The 24,605-nt window shown below is 41.5% G+C and overlaps 1 protein-coding gene across 1 annotated transcript in view; it reads right to left on the bottom strand.

The window, feature by feature from the left end:
• Positions 1–24,605, bottom strand: part of gbe1b (glucan (1,4-alpha-), branching enzyme 1b) — a 146,860-nt gene that overhangs the window by 23,453 nt on the left and 98,802 nt on the right. Inside the window, exons 13-14 of the mRNA XM_078245751.1 lie at positions 16,592–16,776; positions 8,377–8,507 (exon numbers count right to left, since the gene is read on the bottom strand). Coding sequence (XP_078101877.1) covers positions 8,377–8,507; positions 16,592–16,776 — 316 coding nt within the window. The remainder of the gene's footprint in view (positions 1–8,376; positions 8,508–16,591; positions 16,777–24,605) is intronic.

Below are 24,605 nucleotides of genomic sequence, written 5' to 3'. Positions count from 1 at the left end.
GAAACATCCATCTTTACCAACATGCAGTCATCCAGCATGTAGTCAGCATTGCCAGACCTATCTCCACAGGGCTGTGGAGTAAGGTCTGGCTACACCGCAGATACATTTTGGGATAGGAGGAAAAAAAACCTGGGCCTTTTGCATTTCTTTAAACTAGTGCTGTCAAACGATTAAAATATTTAATAGTGATTAATCGCATTAATGTCATGTCTCGTAATAAATCACACATTTTTTATCTATTCTAAATGTCCCTAGATTTCTTTTTGTCCAATTATTATTTTCTCATTTTAATGCTCTTATCAACATGGAAAAGTGGATCGGCTTGCTTTGTGCTTTTGTCGCCTGGCTTTGACGAGGGGGCGGAGAATTGGCATCAGCTGTGTGCTTGGCCATCAAGTGGTATTTCAGACTGGACGTGCTGCGATGATAGCTCAGTTCACAACGACAAAACACACAGATCACTTTGGTCTTGTCAATGGAACCATTTGGCAACTTTTTAAAAGTAAACTTTCCATTCAGAATCTTCTTGGCATCCATTTCGGCGTCTCGCGATCGCCATCCACTCAAAACGTAACGTTAGCCTACTACTCTTTGGCCGTTGTGCCTGTTTTGTTTCCGGTCTAACTAGATCCGGTGTGGTGTTGTAGTTTTTCTAACGTTCCTAGTTGTTGCAACAGCATGTGAAAAAACTACAAAGTTTGCTAGGCCAAAAAGAACGTTAATCTCGCGATAAAAAAAATTGATGCCGTTAAAATGGGTTTGCGTTAACGCCGTTAATAACGCGTTTCACTGACAGCACTACTTTTAACCAATCACAATCGTCTTGGCAGCGCTAAGCTCCGGACACAGCAGCGGTGGCTCTGCTAAATAGTCTCAGGAAGGAACTTGTTTTGGTGGAACTGCAAAAGAAAACGCCACACACAATATTAAATGTTGACACAATCCAGTAACGTGAGCTATTTCAATTAGCTGGATACATGGTTAAACCTCATTTGTTCTTACCAGTGTATGGACCTTTTTCACAGCAGACATTTTGACTTGTCATAGTAGGAAGAGCACAGCTGAAATTGATAACCTAAGTGTCCCAGTAAGCTATTTCAGTGAGTCAGCATGCACAATACCAGGGCCTCTCCTAAGTGGAATGCAGCCATCATTAATGGTTTTGAATACACTGTGCTTTTCCTACTATGACATGTCAACACGTCTGCCGTAAAAAAAGTCTATCACCGTGTGCACTTTGTCCACAGCAATCCCACCAATCGGTCCCAAAACGTCCCATTTAGAAAAATATTCCTTGTAAATCTTTCCTTGAACAATCCTTCCCCCGAAAGAACCAAGCTGGCCTGCCTTGTTGCACAATCAACATTTTCAGCATGTAGCTTTCTAGCTTTAACTTTGTTGTTGTTTCCCGTAGCGAACAGAGTTTAAGAACGGCAACACACAGAGCGCGCAAAGTGAGGGACGGCCAGCGGAACATCCAGCGCCAATTATCCTGGAAATGAAATGTTTTTGATCCAGACTATCCAGCATGTGACGGAGGGCAACAAAAGGTAAGGGACACACTCTGATATAATACCCAACTTGCCATATTGCCAAAGGTAATATCACCCTGTATTGGATCCATTTTCAGTGGTGCACAGCATGGCCAGTGGCATCCAGCTATTAATTCCAGATACCGCAGTGGTGTGGGGCTCCACTGTGACATCCCTGACCCTCACAGGTAGAAGAAAGTTTAAGTATATGACAGCTGAGTGTAATGAAAGAGCACTTTTGGAATCTGAGCTTGTCTTGTTTACCTCCTTTGCCTCTGAGTGGCACTTTCATCTGTCTTCTCCCCTAATTGGATCCTCTGCACACATTCCCATCGGAGGATCTGCATCTCCTCATACACACGGTGCATTTACCTTCCTCTCACACACACACACACACACACACACACACACACACACATACACACACAGAGCACATTTGCCTTTATGTGTTTACTGCTTCTCTGTATAATGACAGCCAGAGCTTTGCCCTCACATTTATTTGCATTTCCTCTCAGCCCACCCAGTGTCTGAGGCCGCTCCTTAAACATCAAAAGAAACACCAGCAGCAAAAAGATGTGGTTCCATCTAAATGAAAATAAACCCTGAAAAACGGTGCTACAGACACTGTGCAGGAAGGCTATTAGTGGTGTGCCTGAGATTCACCCCATCCAGGCAGAGCCAAAAACACACAAGGCAGAAAGTCCAACTACTGCACACCCAACAAACTTACAATTAACACGTGCTATTAAGAGATTAGGGGCCCTATCGGCGCAGCGCAAAGTCCGACACAAGTGTCTTTGCTGGTTTAAGACCGACGCAGTTGTCAGTTTCCCGTCCAGCGTCGTTTAAATAGCAAATGCACCTGCGCCCATCTTTGCGCCCATGGGCGTGCTGGTCTTACAGGGAGGTGTGTTCAGGTGCATTCTGGGCGTATTGCCATCTTGAGGCAGCGGGAAGTGATCGTGCCATTGACCAACAAAAACCTGGTCTAAAGTCAATAACGCAGCATTTCATTGTTATTTTAACAGCAAATTAGTGAAATGCTCCTAGGCTTATGCACGGCGCGCGCACACTATGCTTGTTACACACACAGGGACGCACAGCAGCACACACACATGCAGAAGATTACAAATAAAAATGGTGCAAATCCGCCATCATAATAGCAATGCTCCAAGGTCCAAATGCACCTGGCTTTTAAAGGGAATGAGAGATGACACTCTGATTGGTTTATTGCATGTTACGCCCAAAACACACCTATGAATTAATGAAGACACGAAGTACAACCCTTTTGAACCATGCGCCTGGTGCACGGACCCTTTTTTCTGCCGTTAAACTAGCAAAAGTGGATTTGGACACGCCCTAAACCTGCTCCAGGCGCCTCACGCCATGCGATTAGATCGTTAAAAAAGGGCCCTAGGGGTTACTTCTGCGGATTTTTTAATCATCAAACAAACTGGATTATTGTTCTGTCTCACTATTCACATTTCACTACTGCTACTCGATTATGGAAAAAAATCATAATCGCCCAAGTCCTAATGGACTTTTGGAAAGATGTTGCATTTATCGAACTTGAAAAACAGTGACAAAGGAATTTGCTGCCCCCTTCTTGCTCACCAAACGCTGGGTCTCTCCCTCTGCCATCTTCACTGCGCTGATTTTCTACCGGTACCGGATTGCACAAACAGGACCTTAGCCTTCGGAAGGGGCCAAAGTTCGCGTGTCCTGTTTTCGTGTTCGTTAGGAGCCGAAATCGCAATCAAAATTCGATTCATTGCACAGCCCTACATTTAACAACATGTTTCTTATCTTTATTTTGTTAAGATGTTGATTAGCACTTGCAATACAGATCTTTGTATTGTTTTTCATCCACTGTAATACTACAGACTGTCAGTGACATTAGAACCTAAACAGCATGCCAGGTAATGTAATAACCTGGCAAAATGCAATGAAATTCCCCTTGAAATGATTTGAGGCGTAATAACACACACTGCTTGTTAAATATAATGATATCATCAGGCTGATACTGTATTCAAAACTTTGTTTTCATTTAGGGTATTTCATTATATTTTGACAGTTTTATTATTTCATTATAATAGCAAGAAGCATCAACGTATCCATCTAAATGAAGCAACAACAACAAAAATAACGTAGAAATGAAAGAAACAAGTGCTGTTCAACAGCCTCATTGTCAGCCAATCCAATCATCATAATTTGAGACTTGAATTGCTCGCGTGTAGTGATTTGAACCGCTGGCATCCGGAGAAAACTAACAAGCTCCGTCTGCGTTTTGACTCACATTATTGAAGTCATAGCTGAAAAAGCAACACAGCCTCGCATCCATCCGGGGAAACTGTTGCTGGTGGCTTCGGTGGGCCCCAGAAGAGAGTGATGTCCGTTATAATAAATACGAATCTGTCAGCTTCCTGTCCCCCTTCACATCCCTGATCATTAAGCCTGCTGTAATCACAACTGTGGGACTCATTAAATTCCTCTGCGCTGCTCGCTGGGAAGACAGACAGCCAATGTCGCTAAAGAGAGCGCTTTCTGAATCACTGGGCTCTGCTATTATTTCTCGCTAATAGCATAACACCAGCATAAACATACTGACTCATATCTTTCTCAACAGTGACTGCTAAAATTATATCACAAAAGTATTAGCCTTGTGGAAAATGCTGCCATTACAATTGCGGGTCTTTCAAGTCGCATTTACCCTAAATACGTCTGACACGGTGTTTAGATCCCTGAGCCTCTCCTCAGCCCAGAGGAATGCATCGTCTAACACATGATTCTCAGCATCTTCAATGCCCTGATCAGTTTATTAGTACATTCTTTTCTTTTTTTTAACCACGTCTATCCGTCAAACTAATGTCAGCGGTTAGTAGTGAAGATGACCGGCGAGAGCCTGGGATTAATTAAGAAAATCATGCGCAGTATATGCCCCTGTATGGAAGAGGATAAGGGCCACAGTTCTGAGTTTAAAGACTTCTGACTTCTAAAGGGCCGTCCACACCTATAACTATAACCATAACTTTAACGATGTGAGCATCCACGCGGCTGAACGATAACATTCTGCAAAACAGCGACGTCAAGCACGCACTGCACGCTCCAGATGATAATAATACATAATACACTGATACAGCAGAAAATTACAGGAAGGTATGTAGTAATATACTACATATTCGTGAATTTGGGTACATTTTATGAACCAAAAAAAGTCTGACCCCGATCACCGCTGCCTTCTCTAGGAAACATTGGCGCACAGAGCTCCATAGAGCCGGGGATGGGGGGGAGGGGGTGTCAAGTCTGTGCAGAGCTCCGGGACAAAAACACTGACCGTATGATAATCACATCTAAAACACAGGATTCACTCTTAGGCCCCTATCCAGCACCCGGCGCAGCGCAAAGCCCGACGCAAGTGTCTTTGCTGGTTTAAGACCGACGCAGTTGTCAGTTTCCCGTCCAGCGTCGTTTAAATAGCAAATGCACCTGCTCCCATCTTTGCGCCCATGGGCGTGCTGGTCTTACAGGGAGGCGTGTTCAGGTGCATTCTGGGCGTATTGCTATCTTGAGGCAGCGGGAAGTGATCACGCCATTGACCAACAAAAACCTGGTCTAAAGTCAATAGCGCAGCATTTCATTGTTATTTTAACAGCAAATTAGTAAAATGCTCCTAGGCTTATGCACAGCATGCACACACTATGCTTGTTACACACACAGGGACGCACAGCAGCACACACACATGCAGAAGATTACAAATAAAAATATTACGGTGCAAATCCACCATCATAATAGCAATGCTCCAAGGTCCAAACGCGCCTGGCTTTTAAAGGGAATGGGAGATGATCTCTGATTGGTTATCGCATGTTACGCCCAAAACACACCTATGAATTAATGAAGACACTAAGCCATAGAGCTCCATCGTTAAAATCACATCAGTTTGGCCTTGCCATTGCACTAGGTGAACATGTTCCTTCATTACCATTAACACGGGCACTGTAACAAATCCACAGTTTAAAGAAAGTTCAAAAAAATAATGCAACATTTGCTAAAACCTTCAAAGGAAATGCCTCTATCCTAGGAAATTAATTAGAAAAATTAAACAATATATACATGACCTGTTTTTTAAGATTAACATGTTCAGTAGAAAGAAATGTGTGGGTTCCCAGGCTAAGGGAAGTAGTATTGAAAGACGGACAAATCCGCTCTGATTCTGGTCTTTTCATGGGGTTTGTTGTCAACAAGAAAAATACAGAATAATGCTAGACTTCTCCTTTAAATGTCTATACAGCCACACAAGTGGCACCGTAATGATAGCAAGTACAGCTGACCTGATGTGGAATGTGGTCGCTCGCTTCAGACAATCCTGTAATGAAGTGTCGGACAAGTGGAAATGTGTTGTTGTTGTTGGTGGTGCTAGATGAAAAGTTACAGGATAACAAGAGTTGATAAGATGCATCCGCTGGGAACCATTAATGTCTGTACTGTAACCAAACAGTTGTAGACCTACTTCATCTAACTCTGACCCAAAGCGATGCACAGACACATGCCTTCCACAACACTTCACATACTCTCTGCGAGCTTTAAAAAAATGTTTATGTGCACATGGCAGTAGTGGAAGAAGTATTCAGATCCTTTACTTAAGTAAAAGTACTAATGGAAGAATCATCAGGAAAATGTACTTAAAAGTATTAAAGGTAAAAGTACTCAATGCAGAAAAATCCTCACATTCTAGAAATGATCCAAACTGTTCTGTCAATCAACTAAGTGTTTAATCGGCTAATCCAGGGGTGTCAAACTCATTTTAGTTCATGGGCCACCGCCCCCCTTATTTGATCTCAAGCGGGCCAGACCAGTAAACCCCTCCAGAAGGATCAGAAACTTGATCTGCCACAGAGTTTTTTTTGTCAGCTTGATGTTGGCAAATGCAGGTTGCTTCTGCAACGACAGCGCTCGAAGGCCATCGTAGGAAAAAAAATTGATGTCACGGACCCAGGAGAGAGGGGTAATATTCCAAGAAAAAACTCTGAATTCTAAGATTAAAGTCGTAAATTTATGGAAAAAGTGGTACATTTGGAATTGAAATGAATTACTTCTCTGCAATTTTCACACTTTGCAAAGTCATCTCGGTGGGCCTGATTGGACCCTTAGGCAGGCCGGTTCTGGCCCACGGGCCGTATGTTTGAACAGCGATGGGAATAACGGCGTTACTTTTTTTTCAGTAAGAGTAATCTGATTACTCTTACCATCTTAATAACGCCGTTACCGTTACTGCCAGAAAATGCGGCGCGTTACTATATTTGAAGCTGTTTTCTTCATCAGACCAACTAGATCTCTGAGTCTGAGCCGAGAGGCAAAGACTTTTTTTACTGTTGTTCCTTGGTTAGTGGGCAGTGCACGACACAAGCGCATACATGCTGACGATTGGCTGAGGTTGAGTAAAATGTTATGTTAAGTCAATCAGAGGTAGAGTTGGGCGGATGTTCGAAAGCACACGTAGTCGGACACACAAGAACAACACAAGCGAGTCAGTCAACGAGAGAGAGACAGGTATGGCGTTATGAAATCAAGGAGAGGGTTAACTTTTCCTGCTCCAGATTTTCCACCGTGGTCAGAAAGAACAGAGGAGGCACTTTGTTTCTCTCAGTATGACTCTAAAGTCGGTACTCGCTCCGGAGCTAGTCACCGTCACTCTCTTACTTTCTCCTTCGCTCTATCACCTACTCCACACACACACACACACACACACACACACACACACACCAGCGCACAAGTATAAACATCAGGCCACTTAAGTTATTTGCACTACAAAGAGTGTATATATTTGTTATTTATATCGATGCACTATATAAACATAATATCTACATACATGGCATTTGATTGGAGGCTAGTCTCACTTTGTCCCACAGCAAACAAAAAAATAGTTTAGATTGGTGTACATTGTTTCTGTTAATAATGTATTGTATTAAGTGTCCATTTCATTATAATATTCAGATTTATCATAAATAATTGAACATGCACATGTATTTTCAGTTCCGTTAAAGAGGGGTAGGTGGAGGTGGGGTCACATTTGAGCATTTAAAAATGTACTTGAAAGTAACACAAAAGTTACTTTCTGAAGTAACTAGTTACCTTCATAATTTGTAACTGAGTAACTAATTTGGTTACTTTTTGGAATAAGTAACTAGTAACTGTAACTAATTACTTTTTAAAAGTAACTTGCCCAACACTGTGTTTGACACCCCTGGTCTAATCATTTTTAGCTGGACTTGTATGTCGTTTTATTGTTGGGTAGTTTAACTTATAATAAAACATCAGATTTTATAAACAACGTGTTTTGTGTGCAAAAATCTTAATTTGTAAAGTAACAGAATCTGTCAGATGAATGTAGTGGAGTGAAGAGTACAATATTTCTCTCTGAAATGTAGCGGAGTAGAAGTAGAAAGTGGCATGAAAAGAAAAGACTCAAGTAAAGTACAAGTACCTCAAATTTGTACATAAGTACAGTACTGGAGTAAAGTTAACTTAGTTACATTCCACCACTGCTCTCTGCGAGCTTTAAACGTGTTAATGTACACATGGATCATGTAATTCCCGTCTTTCCATTTCGGTCTCCTTCCTGTCCCTTTTTAACAGACATTTACTGCCTCTGAAATATCAACAGTTAGTGATTGTGTCACGCTGGAAAGATTAGTCACGTTGTCCTATTAAAGAAGTAACTAACAGACACAGCATTACTCTGGGAGGCACTGCGAGTGTGCACTGTGGACACAGCAGAGAAAAAGCCAATGTCTGAAGACGTAAAGGCAACAAGCAGTGAGGTGACAGAGCAGAGCTGAAAGGATACTTTCCTGGAACTTCCACAGCCACCCTGTAGTCCTGGAAGCTCTTACTGGGGTGGAAGTTGAAGATAAAGAGCACGTTCGCCCTGTCAAACACGATCACCTTGTCCCCTTCATGCTTGGCGCTGATAAAGGCCTGGAGGGAGAAAAAGAAAGAGAGAGGAAAAGCAAATAAATATTTCCTAATGACTAGTCATAACCAGTGGTGGAATGTAACTAAGTATATTTACTGAATTACTGTACTTAACTACAAATTTGAGTCTTGCCTTTTCATGCCACTTTCTACTTCTACCCCGCTACATTTCAGAGAGAAATATTGTACTTTTTACTGCACTACATTCATCTGTTACAGCTTTAGTTAGATTAGATGTTTTGCACAAAAAACACTTTAGCACTTTAACAGTTTATAAAATATGTTTTATTATAAATTAAACTACCCAACAATATAACGTCCTACAAGTCCAGCTGATATGATTACCAGACGTCCCAGACGTCTGGATCAGATGTCCCAGTTTGACTGGGACAGTCCCGATTTGTATGTTGCGTGTCCCGAGTCCCGTCAAAAGCCTGTCGGGACGCTAAAATGTCCCGGTTTACACCAACCACTATGAAATTGTCCCCGTTGTCAGCGATTACATAGCCGACGTGGTCTTATTATGGGGCGATCATTAACTGAACCCATGTAGATAGACCAATGAAGTGTCCAGCGTATGATTTTAACAATGTGTGTGTGTGTCAGTCAATCGTAGCGGTCTTAAGGAAAAGGTCGTGGGTGGGCTTACGGTTCCGTGACATGTGGGAACTACGGGACGGTTGAGTTTAGGAAAGGGTCGTGGGTGGGCGTACATTTCTGTGACACGCGGGAAGAAAGAAAAAAACGACTATAGCAAGCGTGACAAGCGGGACGCGAATCCCGGTGAAAGTCCTGTGTTTGACCCATCCACCCCCCCAACCAACCTCCCTACACGGAAATTCGCCCTTACATACTACTCTCTAAATCCTATCTAACTGCTGCTCTCCCCGGTGCGTTACACAAACACGCTGAAAGACGCCTTTTCGTCGCATCAGACGCTGACAGCCACTGTCCAAACGTTCTTATTTTACGAGTTCGGAATGAGAACGGGTTGCGTTTTAACCTGTCCCTCCAGGATTTTGAGGCCTTTTTTTTTAGATTGTTGCGGCCCAAAATGCCTGATTTTGCGGGAGCTTTTGTAAAAAATTGCAATAAAAGTTACAATGTTTTTTGTATGTTTGTTGCAATGAAGTTGCGGGAGACAGTGAAAGTTGTTTTTTTTGTATAGTTCTTTAAAAATAAAAAGGAAACTTGTGTTGGGGAGAATAAAATTGTGTCTTATCTGTCTGTCTATGTCTGACCTGGGCTGGCACATGTTCACGTTAAAAAGCGTGTGCGTGCACGAGCACTACGGTCACGCACAAAGTGTCCCAGTTTTTGTTCCGGGAAATCTGGTCACCCTAGATTAGACCCTTAAACACAGTTGATTGACTTAACAGTTTTGATCATTTCCAGGTTCTAAAATGTGAGGATCTTTCTGCATTGAGTAGATCTACTTTTAATACTTTAAGTACACTTTCCTGGTGATACTTAAATACACTACCTAAAGGTGCAGTAAGTGATTCTGCGCAAAGATTGTTGATATTTGAACTTAACTGCCAAACAAATACACCCCCCCCTTCATAAGCTCCGCCTCCCAGATTCACAGACATGCGAACAACAATGCTGCCTCCCCCCCTCCCGCCCTTACCATCAACTGTCGCTGCCTGTTGCCGATTGGCTGGAATAGTGTTTTGTGGCTCGTGCACTCCTTTCTGTTTGTTTTCCATTTACACAGCCAGGGCTGTATATTATAACCAGATTTTTTTTTTCAGCGCACACAGAAAAAAATAGAGAGCTAGGTGACCGTGAGGAGATATTCACTGAATTTGACAAAATGTGTATTGGATTAACATCAATTACTATATATTTAAATAACATTTTCAATGCAGGACTTTTACTGGTAACAGAGTATTTTACAGTGTGTTATCAGTACTTTGACTTAAGTAAAGGATCGAAATAATTCTTCCACCGCTGGTCATTACCTTTCTCATCTTGGATTTAGAGCATTATAATGGGGCACCTTATATCCGTGGACTACACATTTCCAAAAAAGCCGAGTAACACTCGCACATCAAATTTGAGGTGGCACTCATCAGCAGAAAGCAGCGGCTCAGGATGGTGCGAGGCACACACTGTCAGCTTTAGACAGCTGCACATGACGAAGCCATCACTTTCCTGCGGAGCGAGCTACTGTTAACGTGTCATTAGCAGAGATTATCAATGTCACCCGACCACCTATTTTTAGCGCCCGAGCCAATTTCAGGGCAGCATATATTCATGGCTGAACGAGAAGATGAGCACCCCTGCAACTGGACCGGCAGAGAGGATGGAGGTTAAGGAAATGAGCTGACAGTCTGCAGTCTTTTACCAAGTTCTTTTCTACATGAGAAGTCCACAGATTCGGAGTAATGCCAAGCTCCTCTGGCCGCCTGGAGCTGCTTTAGCCTTGGTAAACAAATATATCCGGCATCCATCAAATCGTGACCCGATTAGCAAGGACAGTGACTGTGCATTCTCATGAATAAATAAATGTAAATGCAATCAACAGACTTGGCGGTGATCATAAAATGACATATTCCGAATCTGTTGATGTTCGTAGGGAAAATCATAATTATTATCCAACTAATACTTTTCAAGTGTGCACCAAGAGAGATCTCCCTAAGACACAAAAATATGCAAGTAACGTCTTCTAGTTTGACAAGTTTCTGTTTCTGTCTCTGCCTGCAGCATCATTCTGACCTCAAACTACACTTTTGGGTGAAACTTCAAGCAGCAGATCAGGCCCTCGTTCTCCGCTCCTTTTCTTCACTGGAACGTAGGTTAAGTCAGCTGCAGGTGCAGCCGGCACAGTTTGAGGAAACACTGGATTTAAACATTGGTTTGGCCCCCGGCAAACATTGTATGTATCAGGGGAGTCAAGAGACAGCAGGAAATACATTTGAAGATGTAACATGCCGCAGGATAAGGGGTGAAAAATAATGTTTTGACTTTTCCCGTAGGGTTTGCTTAGGGAATGCTATGTGACAAAATCATAGAGTAACATTCGCCTTGTCAACTTGTGCAAAATGCTGCTGCTCGCTTTTTAACAAATACCCCCAGACGTGCACACATTACCCCCTGTTCTCTACACTCTCCATCGAGATGTTTGTGTCATGACAACTTGACATTAAGTAAGACAATATAACCTGTCGATGTCTTTGTTATGACAACTTTACATTAACCTAGACAACATAACCTGTCATTAATATGTCAACTATTTAGCATTTATGTGTTAACATCACACTAAACTGTCATTAAGTGGTTGGTTTTTACATTGGCTGTCATGAGACCATTATAATTGTGTCATGAATAATTCCCTTGACCTCAAGTAAAGTGGAACCATTTGGACTTGTCATGAAAGTTGTAAGACCAGTTGATGACAGTAAATGCAGTACAGAGTTGATTTAATGAGTTTTGGACAGGTAACGATAGCCATAGGCTCACGTTACTTGTTGCTGAAGTAACCGCTAACTGTAGTTAGCTGCAGTTAGTTATTATGCGCGGTTAGCTGTACACCTTGTCCAATTAGCCGACACAGCACTGGGGCGCAAAGAGCCCAACCTGGAAAGAAAAGCATCTCAGTAGTGTATCGCCTTTCGTAAAACTGGCCTCCTACGTAAGTCTCGGAGGTTGTTTTTGACAGTTGAATGTAATGTTACCACATAATAGTTTCTTAAAGTTTGATCATTAGGCCTGCCATGACATATTTATAACAGGTTATGTTGTCTAGGTTAATGTCAAGTTGTCATAACAAAGACATTGACAGGTTATATTGTCTTGCTTAAAATAGCAAGTTGTCATGACACAGAGATTGTTGTCTTGGTTAATGTCAAGTTGTCATGACACAAACATCTCGAACAATGCTAACTTTGCATTAAAAATGTCATAATTTACCGAATGACACTTACTGACAACAGTCATGAACATTCAAAAAGACTCCTTCATGTTCATGACAGGTGTCCTGTCACAGTTATGATGGTGAGTCTTATGCACACCCCTTCAAATAAAGTGTTACGGATTTAATATATCAGCAGTAAAGCATCTTATGGGTAACTGTAATGGGTTGCATCCCAGTTAAGTAATGTAGGGAATAAGTAGATGAGAGAGTACTCTGGATGCCATAGTCTGCTTGCTAGTGCATACTGTACTGGTTTATTTACATCTCATCATAAGAGAACACCTCAAATGATGCTATCCGTGCACTAACAGGAGTGTCAGTTCATGTCCAGAGTTCGGCCTTTTGAAGCTCACGGTGCACGTCTTCACAGAGGTGTGCACAAATCACACTTTTAAGCAAAGTCACTGCATGTTTCCATTTCCGCTTAGTTCACTTGCACCTGTGACACCAGGCAGAGCTGCCCACAGATCCTTTTCTGCTTCTCATTTTAACTACAAAACGCCCTTGGATCCTCCCACAACAGTGAAATATTGAACTGAGCTAAATAATAATTCCCACTAAGCACCATTACCTTGGCAATGTCATTGACAAGGTGCACAGAGCATTCAGACTCATCTGGTTATTACAGCAGAAACTCAGAGTAGTTATTGGCGTTATCTGTGAGTGATGTTCTACAAAGTGTGTTTGAGATATTGTATCCAATCCCTGAATAAGCTATTATTGTCTCAGCTGCTTCCGAGCACTGTCTGAGACCGGCAGTGCAGGGTCAGCTACAGAAACGGTATCATTGTCTATTACTTCTACTATGACTCCTCATCTTCCCTCTTGTCACTTCTAATACAAGAATTTCAAAAATATTTCTCTCCAGCTGGTCTTTTAAAACTAGTGACAAACTATTCAAGGGACCGTGTCTGTGTGTATTGATTTAACTAAATCCTGTGCATTAGATATATACTTGTCTCACATTGCCAGACCTTCCTCCACAGCCGTCTGGATTTACCCTGCAGAGATCGGAGGAGCAGTTAACCATAGTCCTCAGAAATCCCCCGGAGTTTAGAACGCCAACACAAAGAAAGCGGAAGGAAACGGACATCCGGCGGGAAAGGGGGACATCCGGCAGAATTTCCGGCAGCACCGGAACAATCCCGGAAATGAAACGTCATGGATATAGACAATATATATACTGAACAAATGGATGTGTGTTCATCATTAAACCACTTTGATGACTGATACTGTATACTTTAAATGTTTTGGAGTAGGTCTTCATTAGCCTTGATTCAGACTAGACCCTATTTAGACCTGGCCTTGGAACTCACTTGGACTAAACTAAAGGCCCCTAGACACTGTCCCATTGTAGACGTACTTTGTAGCAGCAGTTACACTGTGAGAATTTTGGTCCTAAATTTCTGAAACTGTCGGAATTTTGGTCATCGAATCTGTAACTCTGCCATCAGTGTGTGTCAGTGAGATCTCGGACCACTGATTCATGACTAGCCCTGATCTGTACAGCCTTCAGAGTAACTGGCTCGATAAGACCTTTTGAATTTTTATTTTATTTTTCTCAATGTAGCGGCAACTACCATGTTACCTTATTATTATTATTATTATTTTGGTGTTCTTATGTTTAATGTTTTAATATCCTGACAACAATCTGTCAAAACCTTTCTGATGATCGCAGAATTATTCAGCAGCGTAATATGACAACAGAAACTTGTCTCATCTGTGATCAAAAACATTATGTCGTAATAATAGCAAAAGATAATAGCATAATAAAGCATGATTACTAATTACAAGCACATCCACTCTAGCCATTCATAAGATGTATTCTACTGCCCTTATTTAGTGTTATACTACAGGACACTTTAAAAGAGTAAATTCTTGCTATCGAAGGTATCGGTAAATAAAAAGGCCCAATATTCAGGAATGATCCTTGTGATCGATGGTCTTCCTGTTCCCAGCTGCCCAGAGCGATACACATAACGAAAACCTTCAGACTGCTATTATATAATCGGAGGGGATCATTTTACACATGATTTGAGGTAATAAATCAAAGAAAGAACAAAATTAGATGTCCTTAAGTATACATTGTAGGGCTGTCAGCCAGGGAAAACAGCAGGTCAGCACTGCTGCCATATGTATGCATCTTCCCTGCCAGTAACATTCTTTGGGACCAGCATTCCCTCCCATTCCCCCAGAAGGGAGCTCAGAAACCAGCCAGCCTCTGCTTTCCTTTGCCCTACCGCCAACACTCTGTTTCATCCAGTTGAAAAGGGTGTAAGAGGTTCCAGTAAGGCAGAACACACTTCTGATTGATCGGCCAATATGCAGAAATTATACTTGTGAACCAGACATGTCTCTAATTCTGCTCTCTGATACATTTCCTTCTGTGCTAGGAGCAGAAATACGTAGGTGCAAGGTGAAGAATCTGACGACTCATTGCCAGGCATGTAAGGGAAGGGATATTTTTTTTCAATTACACAGACTTACTTCAAATCCCTGTCAATTTAGCCACACTCTTCATTTGCATTATCCCACTACATTGCCCCTCAAGAGGAAAACATAATTTTTTTCTCCCATAGCCTTCAAATGTAGGCAAAGAGAGGGGCTTAAGGATAAGAGTGAAATCTATTACTGTTTACCTGGACAGCAGCCAGAGAAAGATAACTCTCTTTATGGTGCATTTACCTCCACCTGCCTCACTACTCCCCAATGGAGAAACAAGGTGCGTAAAGATGGTGGATTGGAAATAAATGTATTCTTGAAAGATATCATCAAATATGAACTAAATCGGGGCGCCTGGTTAGCACATGTGGATGAGCATGCGCCCCATGTATAGAGGCCCAGTCCTTGTCTCAGCAGCCGCTGGTTCGGTTCCCACCTGTGGCCCTTTGGTACATGTCATCCCCCTCTCTCTCCCACTTTCCTTTGTTTTATCAATAAAGGCAATTAAAGCCCAAGAAAATAATCTTTAAAAAAAAGAAATTATATATATATATATTATTGCTGTCAGTTAAACGCGTTATTAACGGCGTTAACGCAAACCCATTTTAACGGCGTCAATTTTTTTATCGCGAGATTAACATTCTTTTTGGCCTAGCAAACTTTGTAGTTTTTTCACATGCTGTTGCAACAACTAGTAACGTTAGAAAAGCTACACCACCACACCGGATCTATCTAGACCGGAAACAAAACAACAGGCACGCCGCTCACACTTGTTTGGGCTTGCGAGCCGGCCAAAGAGTAGTAGTCTAACGTTACGTTTTGAGTGGATGGTGAGCGCGAGATGCCAAAATGGATGCCAATAAGATTCTGAATGGAAAGTTTACTTTCAAAAAGTTGTCGAGGGGGACAGTAGTTTCACACATACACAGCCTGTACGACACGGAGAAAGCAGCCCAACTGGAACTGCTGCCAAGTGCAAATGCTGTCTCATTAACCGGTGATCACTGGACGTCAGTGAGTAATCAACATTATTTAGAAGTTACTGCACACTATATTGACTATGTATATCAGTATACAGTTTTAGGACTGTGTTGTTTGTATCGTTTTTTTTTTTTTACTTTTTGTCATTTGGGACATTGTCCACCCCCTTTTCTGTCCAGGAGAATTGTTACATTCCTTATTAGAAAAACGTATAGGTTACAAATGTACTGCTGTGGCATCCGGTTTTTGGACCATTTTGTTTGTACTGTATAAGCAAAGTGTTAGTGTTACATCTCAGGTAGGTTAGGTACTTGTAGGAATTGTGCAATAATGACAGATTCACACATTTTTCTTTTGTTTACAGTAAATAAATAATAAACAAATACAAATCTTAAAGTCAAGTTCATAGTTCAAGTCACTTTCTTTGCATTCATTTGATTCCCAATTAAGATACACTGGTTAGAATGGCTTTCCATTGTTAATATGTACTTAAAAACAGTTCTGAAATGCAAAATAATAGAATTGTATTCATGTGATATAACATGCGATTAATCGTGATTAACTATAGGAATTTGGCGATTAAAAAAATCTATCGTTTGACAGAACACTTGTTTGGGACACTAGAAGTTATTACATATTCTGTATATGACTAAAGAACGGTGCTGTGACATATTTTCATGTGTTTTTTTGTCATTGAGAGTGTGTGCACAAAGTCTACTGTACAGTGAGAGTGTGATGCACTTACAGGTGGGGCAGCCAGCCAGCCATACTTGTCTTCGGTCCGGTTCATGTCCCGGTCAAAGGCGTAGAGCTGAGAGTAGCGGAGGTGATCCGTATCCAGTAGGTTAAACTGCCGCCGGGCGTAGTGGTAACTCTGATTGTTCCCTTCTCTAGGGAAATCCAGCCACTCAGGATGGCCAAACTCATTCCCTGCAACACAGAGAGTGCTATTAAAATATGGACATAATAAAGGAAAAGGCACACAGTCTCTGTGAATTAGCATACTCTATTGTGCTGTGCAATAGGAGGTTCTTTTCAGGTTTTATGCAATTTTTAACAAGAGGAAGAAAGAAAAAAAAAGACAGATCAAAGAGACCAGAGTCGGTGACTGTCTGCAACCTTCTTCTAACCCCAGCAGAGGTTAGTACTTTCCATATTAAAACAACAGAGCCACAATGCTCTTGCGACCTTTTTCACCAGCTACAGTGTGACAACCTTCCTGTCACCCAGGACTCTGCCCTTTCATGAACAACACACACAAAAAACGCCAACACAAGTAAAAAGCATTGCAAATAAATCCCAAAGCTTTCATTTGAGTCTCACTTTTTCAACAAATATATGCAAACATAATTCACCATGATATTACTCATCACAAATAGAAAATAAGAACAACCCAAGGTTTCTTTTCAGCACTGTAGCCAGGGTGACAGAGAGTCACGCTCTAAAGAGCCATCTATTCCTATAGCTCTGAGTAGTGACAACGTCATGAGCTTCTTTAATGATAAAATTATTATATAACAATTAGAGATAAAATTCATCACCTCTTGCCCTCAACTTCTAGCAGTTTACCTTTAAACGCAGGACTGCTAGAAAGAACAACAAGACCTGACATATACAGTGGGGCAAAAAGTATTTAGTCAGCCACCAATTGTGCAAGTTCTCCCACTTAAAAAGATGAGAGAGGCCTGTAATTTTCATCATAGGTACACTTCAACTATGAGAGTCATCACATTGTAGGATTTTTAATAAATTTATTTGCAAATTCCTCGGGAAAATAAGTATTTGGTCACCTACAAACAAGCAAGATTTCTGGCTCTCACAGACCTGTAACTTCTTCTTTAAGAGGCTCCTCTGTCCTCCTGTTATCCGTATAAAAGACACCTGTCCACAACCTCAAACAGTCACACTCCAAACTCCACTATGGCCAAGACCAAAGAGCTGTCAACGGACACCAGAAACAAAATTGTAGACCTGCACCAGGCTGGGAAGACTGAATCTGCAATAGGTAAGCAGCTTGGTGTGAAGAAATCAACTGTGGGAGAAATTATAAGAAAATGGAAGACATACAAGACCACTAATAATCTCCCTCGATCCGGGGCTCCACGCAAGATCTCACCCCGTGGGGTCAAAATGATCACAAGAACGGTGAGCAAAAATCCCAGAACCACACGGGGGGACCTAGTGAATGACCTGCAAAGAGCTGGGACCAAAGTAACAAAGGCTACCATCAGTAACACACTACGCCGCCAGGGTCTCAAATCCTGCAGTGCCAGATGTGTCCTCCTGCTTAAGCCAGTACATGTCCAGGCCCTTCTGGAGTTTGCTAGAGAGCATTTGGATGATCCAGAAGAGGATTGGGAGAATGTCATATGGTCAGATGAAACCAAAATAGAACTTTTTGGTAAAAACTCAACTCGTCGTGTTTGGAGTGGAAAGAATGCTGAGTTGCATCCAAAGAACACCACACCTACTGTGAAGCATGGGGGTGGAAACATCATGCTTTGGGGCTGTTTTTCTGCAAAGGGACCAGGACGACTGATCCATGTAAAGGAAAGAATGAATGGGGCCATGTATCGTGAGATTTTGAGTGAAAACCTCCTTCCATCAGCAAGGGCATTGAAGATGAAACGTGGCTGGGTCTTTCAGCATGACAATGATCCCAAACACACCGCCCGGGCAACGAAGGAGTGACTTCGTAAGAAGCATTTCAAGGTCCACAGATCTCAACCCCATAGAAAATCTTTGGAGGGAGTTGAAAGTCCGTGTTGCCCAGCGACAGCCCCAAAACATCACTGCTCTAGAGGAGATCTGCATGGAGGAATGGGCCAAAATACCAGCAACAGTGTGTGAAAACCTTGCAAAGACTTACAGAAAACGTTTGACCTCTGTCATTGCCAACAAAGGGTATATAACAAAGTATTGAGATGAACTTTTGTTATTGACCAAATACTTATTTTCCAGCATAGTTTGAAAATAAATTCATTAAAAATCCTACAATGTGATTTTTCTGGATTTTATTTTTCTCATTTTGTCGCTCATAGTTGAAGTGTACCTATGATGAAAATTACAGGCCTCTCTCATCTTTTTAAGTGGGAGAACTTGCACAGTGGTGGCTGACTAAATACTTTTTTGCCCCACTGTACTTAGACTGCTTTTATCCTAAAAAATTAATTGGCCCAGTGCTGCCAAGCCAAGGAATGTGGCCAAGCATCTTCTTAGCTGATGTGAGACCGGCCCATAGAATATGTCTATGCTGCAGGGACAGATTTAAAGAAGAATCATCATTAAGCAGAAGTAAGGCTGGGGAGGCTGGGATCCTGATCTTAAGAACGTCACTTAAAGTGAGAGATATTTCCTTCCAGAATCTAACCACGCCGGGGCACTCCCAATAAACATGCAAGAAAGACCCCTGGGCATTAAGTGGGCAGAGATCACAGTTTGGCGACGTGGTGATCTTCATAGAATAACGCCTTCTGGGGGGTGAGGTACATCCTATGAACATACTTATAGTGTATTAATTGATGATTGGGGTTTTTGGATGTACCACTAAGATTTTCCCACACTGTGTCCCAGCAGATCTCTCTATCATGTACTTCATTTAAATCTCTATTCCAGATACCCTCTACTGGTAAGGGTTTATAGGGTCCAGAAATGTCAGTAACATTTGTTAATGTTAATGATAAATCCTCCAAGTACGCTAAAGTTAGCCATGGCGTTCCACAAGGCTCAGTGCTTGGACCAATTCTATTCACCTTATATATGCTTCCTTCAGGCAATATTATTAGGAAACACTCAATTAACTTTCATTGTTATGCGGATGACACCCAATTATACCTATCAATTAAGGGAGGAAACCAGTCAATTAACTAAACTCCAAGCATGGATCAAAGATATAAAATCATGGATGACCTACACTTTTCTGATGTTAAACTCAAACATCAGAAAACTGAAGTGATTGTGCTGGGCCCTAAACACCTCTGAACCTCATCTAAGGTATAGCTACTCTGGATGGTATTGCCCTGGCCTTCAGCACTAGTGTCAGAAATCTAGGAGTTATTTTTGATCAGGATATATCCTTTAATGCCAACTTAAAACAAACCTCAAGAACAGCCTTTTTTCACATTCGTAACATTGCCAAAATTAGGCACATCCTGTCTCAACACAATGCTGAAAAACTAGTCCATCATCAAAAAGATAGGTATTCAGCTTTGATTTAAAAGAACTGAGAGTTGCAGCAGACCTGCAGTTTTCTGGGAGTTTGTTCCAGATATGTGGAGCATAAAAACTAAACGCTGCTTCCCCCTGTTTAGTTCTGACTACAACAACAAGCAGACCTGTCCCAGATGACTTGAGAGGTCTGGGTGGCTCATAGTGTAGTAGCAGATCAGAAATGTATTTTGGCCCTAAACCGTTTAGTGATTCATAAACCAGCAAAAGTATTTTGAAATCAATTCTTTGAGGCACTGGAAGCCAGTGTAGAGACTTCTGAACTGGAGTGATGTGATCCACTCTCTTGGTCTTAGTGAGGACTCGAGCAGCAGCGTTCTGAATCAGCTGCAGCTGTCTGATTGATTTTTTAGGGATACCTGTAAAGACACCGTTACAGTAGTCAAGTCTACTGAAGATAAAAGCATGGAAAAGTTTTTCCAAATCCTGCTGAGACATAAGTGCTTTAACCCTTGATATATTTTTAAGGTGGTAATAGGCTGACTTTGTAATTGTCTTAATGTGGCTGTTAAAATTCAGGTCTGAGTCCATGACTACACCAAGATTTCTGCCTTTGTCTGTTGTTTTTAACATTATCGTTTGAAGCTGAGTGCTGACGTTAATCGTTCCTCCTTTGCTCCAAAAACAACCACCTCAGTTTTTTCATCATTTAATTTAAGAAAGTTCTGGCACATCCATTCGTTAATTTGTTCAATGCACTTGTATTGGACTATAGTCCCCTGGCGATAAGGTTATATAAATTTGTGTGTCATCCGCATAACTATGGTAACTTATTTTATTGTTTTTCATAATTTGAGCCAGTGGAAGCATGTAGATGTTAAACAGGAGAGGCCCCAGAACATAGCCTTGGGGAACTCCGCACGTCATATTTGTATGCTCAGATATATAATTCCCTATAGACACAAAGTAGTCCCCATTCTTTAAATAAGACTCAAACCACTTTAGTACTGAGCCAGAAATGCCAACCTAGTTTTCCAAATCGGTCTAGTAATATGTCATAACACACTACGCCCCGCCAGGGTCTCAAATCCTGCAGTGCCAGATGTGTCCTCCTGCTTAAGCCAGTACATGTCCAGGCCCTTCTGGAGTTTGCTAGAGAGCATTTGGATGATCCAGAGAGAGGATTGGGAGAATGTCATATGGTCAGATGAAACCAAAATAGAACTTTTTGGTAAAAACTCAGCTCGTCGTGTTTGGAGTGGAAAGAATGCTGAGTTGCATCCAAAGAACACCACACCTACTGTGAAGCATGGGGGTGGAAACATCATGCTTTGGGGCTGTTTTTCTGCAAAGGGACCAGGACGACTGATCCATGTAAAGGAAAGAATGAATGGGGCCATGTATCGTGAGATTTTGAGTGAAAACCTCCTTCCATCAGCAAGGGCATTGAAGATGAAACGTGGCTGGGTCTTTCAGCATGACAATGATCCCAAACACACCGCCCGGGCAACGAAGGAGTGACTTCGTAAGAAGCATTTCAAGGTCCACAGATCTCAACCCCATAGAAAATCTTTGGAGGGAGTTGAAAGTCCGTGTTGCCCAGCGACAGCCCCAAAACATCACTGCTCTAGAGGAGATCTGCATGGAGGAATGGGCCAAAATACCAGCAACAGTGTGTGAAAACCTTGCAAAGACTTACAGAAAACGTTTGACCTCTGTCATTGCCAACAAAGGGTATATAACAAAGTATTGAGATGAACTTTTGTTATTGACCAAATACTTATTTTCCAGCATAGTTTGAAAATAAATTCATTAAAAATCCTACAATGTGATTTTCTGGATTTTATTTTCTCATTTTGTCGCTCATAGTTGAAGTGTACCTATGATGAAAATTACAGGCCTCTCTCATCTTTTTAAGTGGGAGAACTTGCACAATTGGTGGCTGACTAAATACTTTTTTGCCCCACTGTACTTAGACTGCTTTTATCCTAAAAAATTAATTGGCCCAGTGCTGCCAAGCCAAGGAATGTGGCCAAGCATCTTCTTAGCTGATGTGAGACCGGCCCATAGAATATGTCTATGCTGCAGGGACAGATTTAAAGAAGAATCATCATTAAGCAGAAGTAAGGCTGGGGAGGCTGGGATCCTGATCTTAAGAACGTCACTTAAAGTGAGAGATATTTCCTTCCAGAATCTAACCACGCCGGGGCACTCCCAATAAACATGCAAGAAAGACCCCTGGGCATTAAGTGGGCAGAGATCACAGTTTGGCGACGTGGTGATCTTCATAGAATAACGCCTTCTGGGGGTGAGGTACATCCTATGAACATACTTATAGTGTATTAATTGATGATTGGGGTTTTTGGATGTACCACTAAGATTTTCCCACACTGTGTCCCAGCAGATCTCTCTATCATGTACTTCATTTAAATCTCTATTCCAGATACCCTCTACTGGTAAGGGTTTATAGGGTCCAGAAATGTCAGTAACATTTGTTAATGTTAATGATAAATCCTCCAAGTACGCTAAAGTTAGCCATGGCGTTCCACAAGGCTCAGTGCTTGGACCAATTCTATTCACCTTATATATGCTTCCTTCAGGCAATATTATTAGGAAACACTCAATTAACTTTCATTGTTATGCGGATGACACCCAATTATACCTATCAATTAAGGGAGGAAACCAGTCAATTAACTAAACTCCAAGCATGGATCAAAGATATAAAATCATGGATGACCTACACTTTTCTGATGTTAAACTCAAACATCAGAAAACTGAAGTGATTGTGCTGGGCCCTAAACACCTCTGAACCTCATCTAAGGTATAGCTACTCTGGATGGTATTGCCCTGGCCTTCAGCACTAGTGTCAGAAATCTAGGAGTTATTTTTGATCAGGATATATCCTTTAATGCCAACTTAAAACAAACCTCAAGAACAGCCTTTTTTCACATTCGTAACATTGCCAAAATTAGGCACATCCTGTCTCAACACAATGCTGAAAAACTAGTCCATCATCAAAAAGATAGGTATTCAGCTTTGATTTAAAAGAACTGAGAGTTGCAGCAGACCTGCAGTTTTCTGGGAGTTTGTTCCAGATATGTGGAGCATAAAAACTAAACGCTGCTTCCCCCCTGTTTAGTTCTGACTCTGGGGACAACAAGCAGACCTGTCCCAGACGACCTGAGAGGTCTGGGTGGTTCATAGTGTAGTAGCAGATCAGAAATGTATTTTGGCCCTAAACCGTTTAGTGATTTATAAACCAGCAAAAGTATTTTGAAATCAATTCTTTGAGGCACTGGAAGCCAGTGTAGAGACTTCAGAACTGGAGTGATGTGATCCACTCTCTTGGTCTTAGTGAGGACTCGAGCAGCAGCGTTCTGAATCAGCTGCAGCTGTCTGATTGATTTTTTTAGGGAGACCTGTAAAGACACCGTTACAGTAGTCAAGTCTACTGAAGATAAAAGCATGGACAAAGTTTTTCCAAATCCTGCTGAGACATAAGTCCTTTAACCCTTGATATATTTTTTAAGGTGGTAATAGGCTGACTTTGTAATTGTCTTAATGTGGCTGTTAAAATTCAGGTCTGAGTCCATGACTACACCAAGATTTCTGGCTTTGTCTGTTGTTTTTAACATTATCGTTTGAAGCTGAGTGCTGACTTTTAATCGTTCCTCCTTTGCTCCAAAAACAACCACCTCAGTTTTTTTCATCATTTAATTTAAGAAAGTTCTGGCACATCCAGTCGTTAATTTGTTCAATGCACTTAGTCAGTTGTTGTATTGGACTATAGTCCCCTGGCGATAAGGTTATATAAATTTGTGTGTCATCCGCATAACTATGGTAACTTATTTTATTGTTTTCCATAATTTGAGCCAGTGGAAGCATGTAGATGTTAAACAGGAGAGGCCCCAGAACGGAGCCTTGGGGAACTCCGCACGTCATATTTGTATGCTCAGATGTATAATTCCCTATAGACACAAAGTAGTCCCTATTCTTTAAATAAGACTCAAACCACTTTAGTACTGAGCCAGAAATGCCAACCCAGTTTTCCAATCGGTCTAGTAATATGTCATGGTCGACCGTATCAAATGCAGCACTGAGATCAAGTAATACCAAGACTGAAATTTTGCCACTATCTGTGTTTAAGTGGATGTCATTAAAGACTTTAACAAGAGCTGTCTCAGTGCTGTGGTGTGGTCGAAAACCCGACTGGAAGGCATCAAAACTGTTGTTTAGTGACAAGAAAAGGGTTGAGTTGTTGAGAAACCGTTTTTTTCAATGATTTTACTTAAAAATGGAAGGTTTGATATCGGCCTATAGTTGCTCATTAGTGACGTGTCTAGATTGTTCTTTTTTTAAGAGTGGCTTAATGACTGCAGTTTTCAGGGCCTGTGGGAAGATACCTGAGAGAAGAGACGTGTTTACAATCTGTAGAAGATCTGTAGCCAAACAATTCGAAACATTTTTGAAAAGGCCCGTTGGTAGAATATCAAGGCAGCAGGAGGAGGTTTTCAGATGTTGTATAATGTCCTCCAGGTTTTTACGGTTAATCATATGAAATTGGGTCATATTGGAATTTGTTTTGCCTGGAC

The sequence above is a fragment of the Sander vitreus genome, chromosome 3, assembly GCF_031162955.1.
Source record: "Sander vitreus isolate 19-12246 chromosome 3, sanVit1, whole genome shotgun sequence".
In the NCBI taxonomy this organism is placed as follows: Eukaryota; Metazoa; Chordata; class Actinopteri; order Perciformes; family Percidae; genus Sander; species Sander vitreus.
This window is presented reverse-complemented; position numbering and strand designations above follow the sequence as displayed.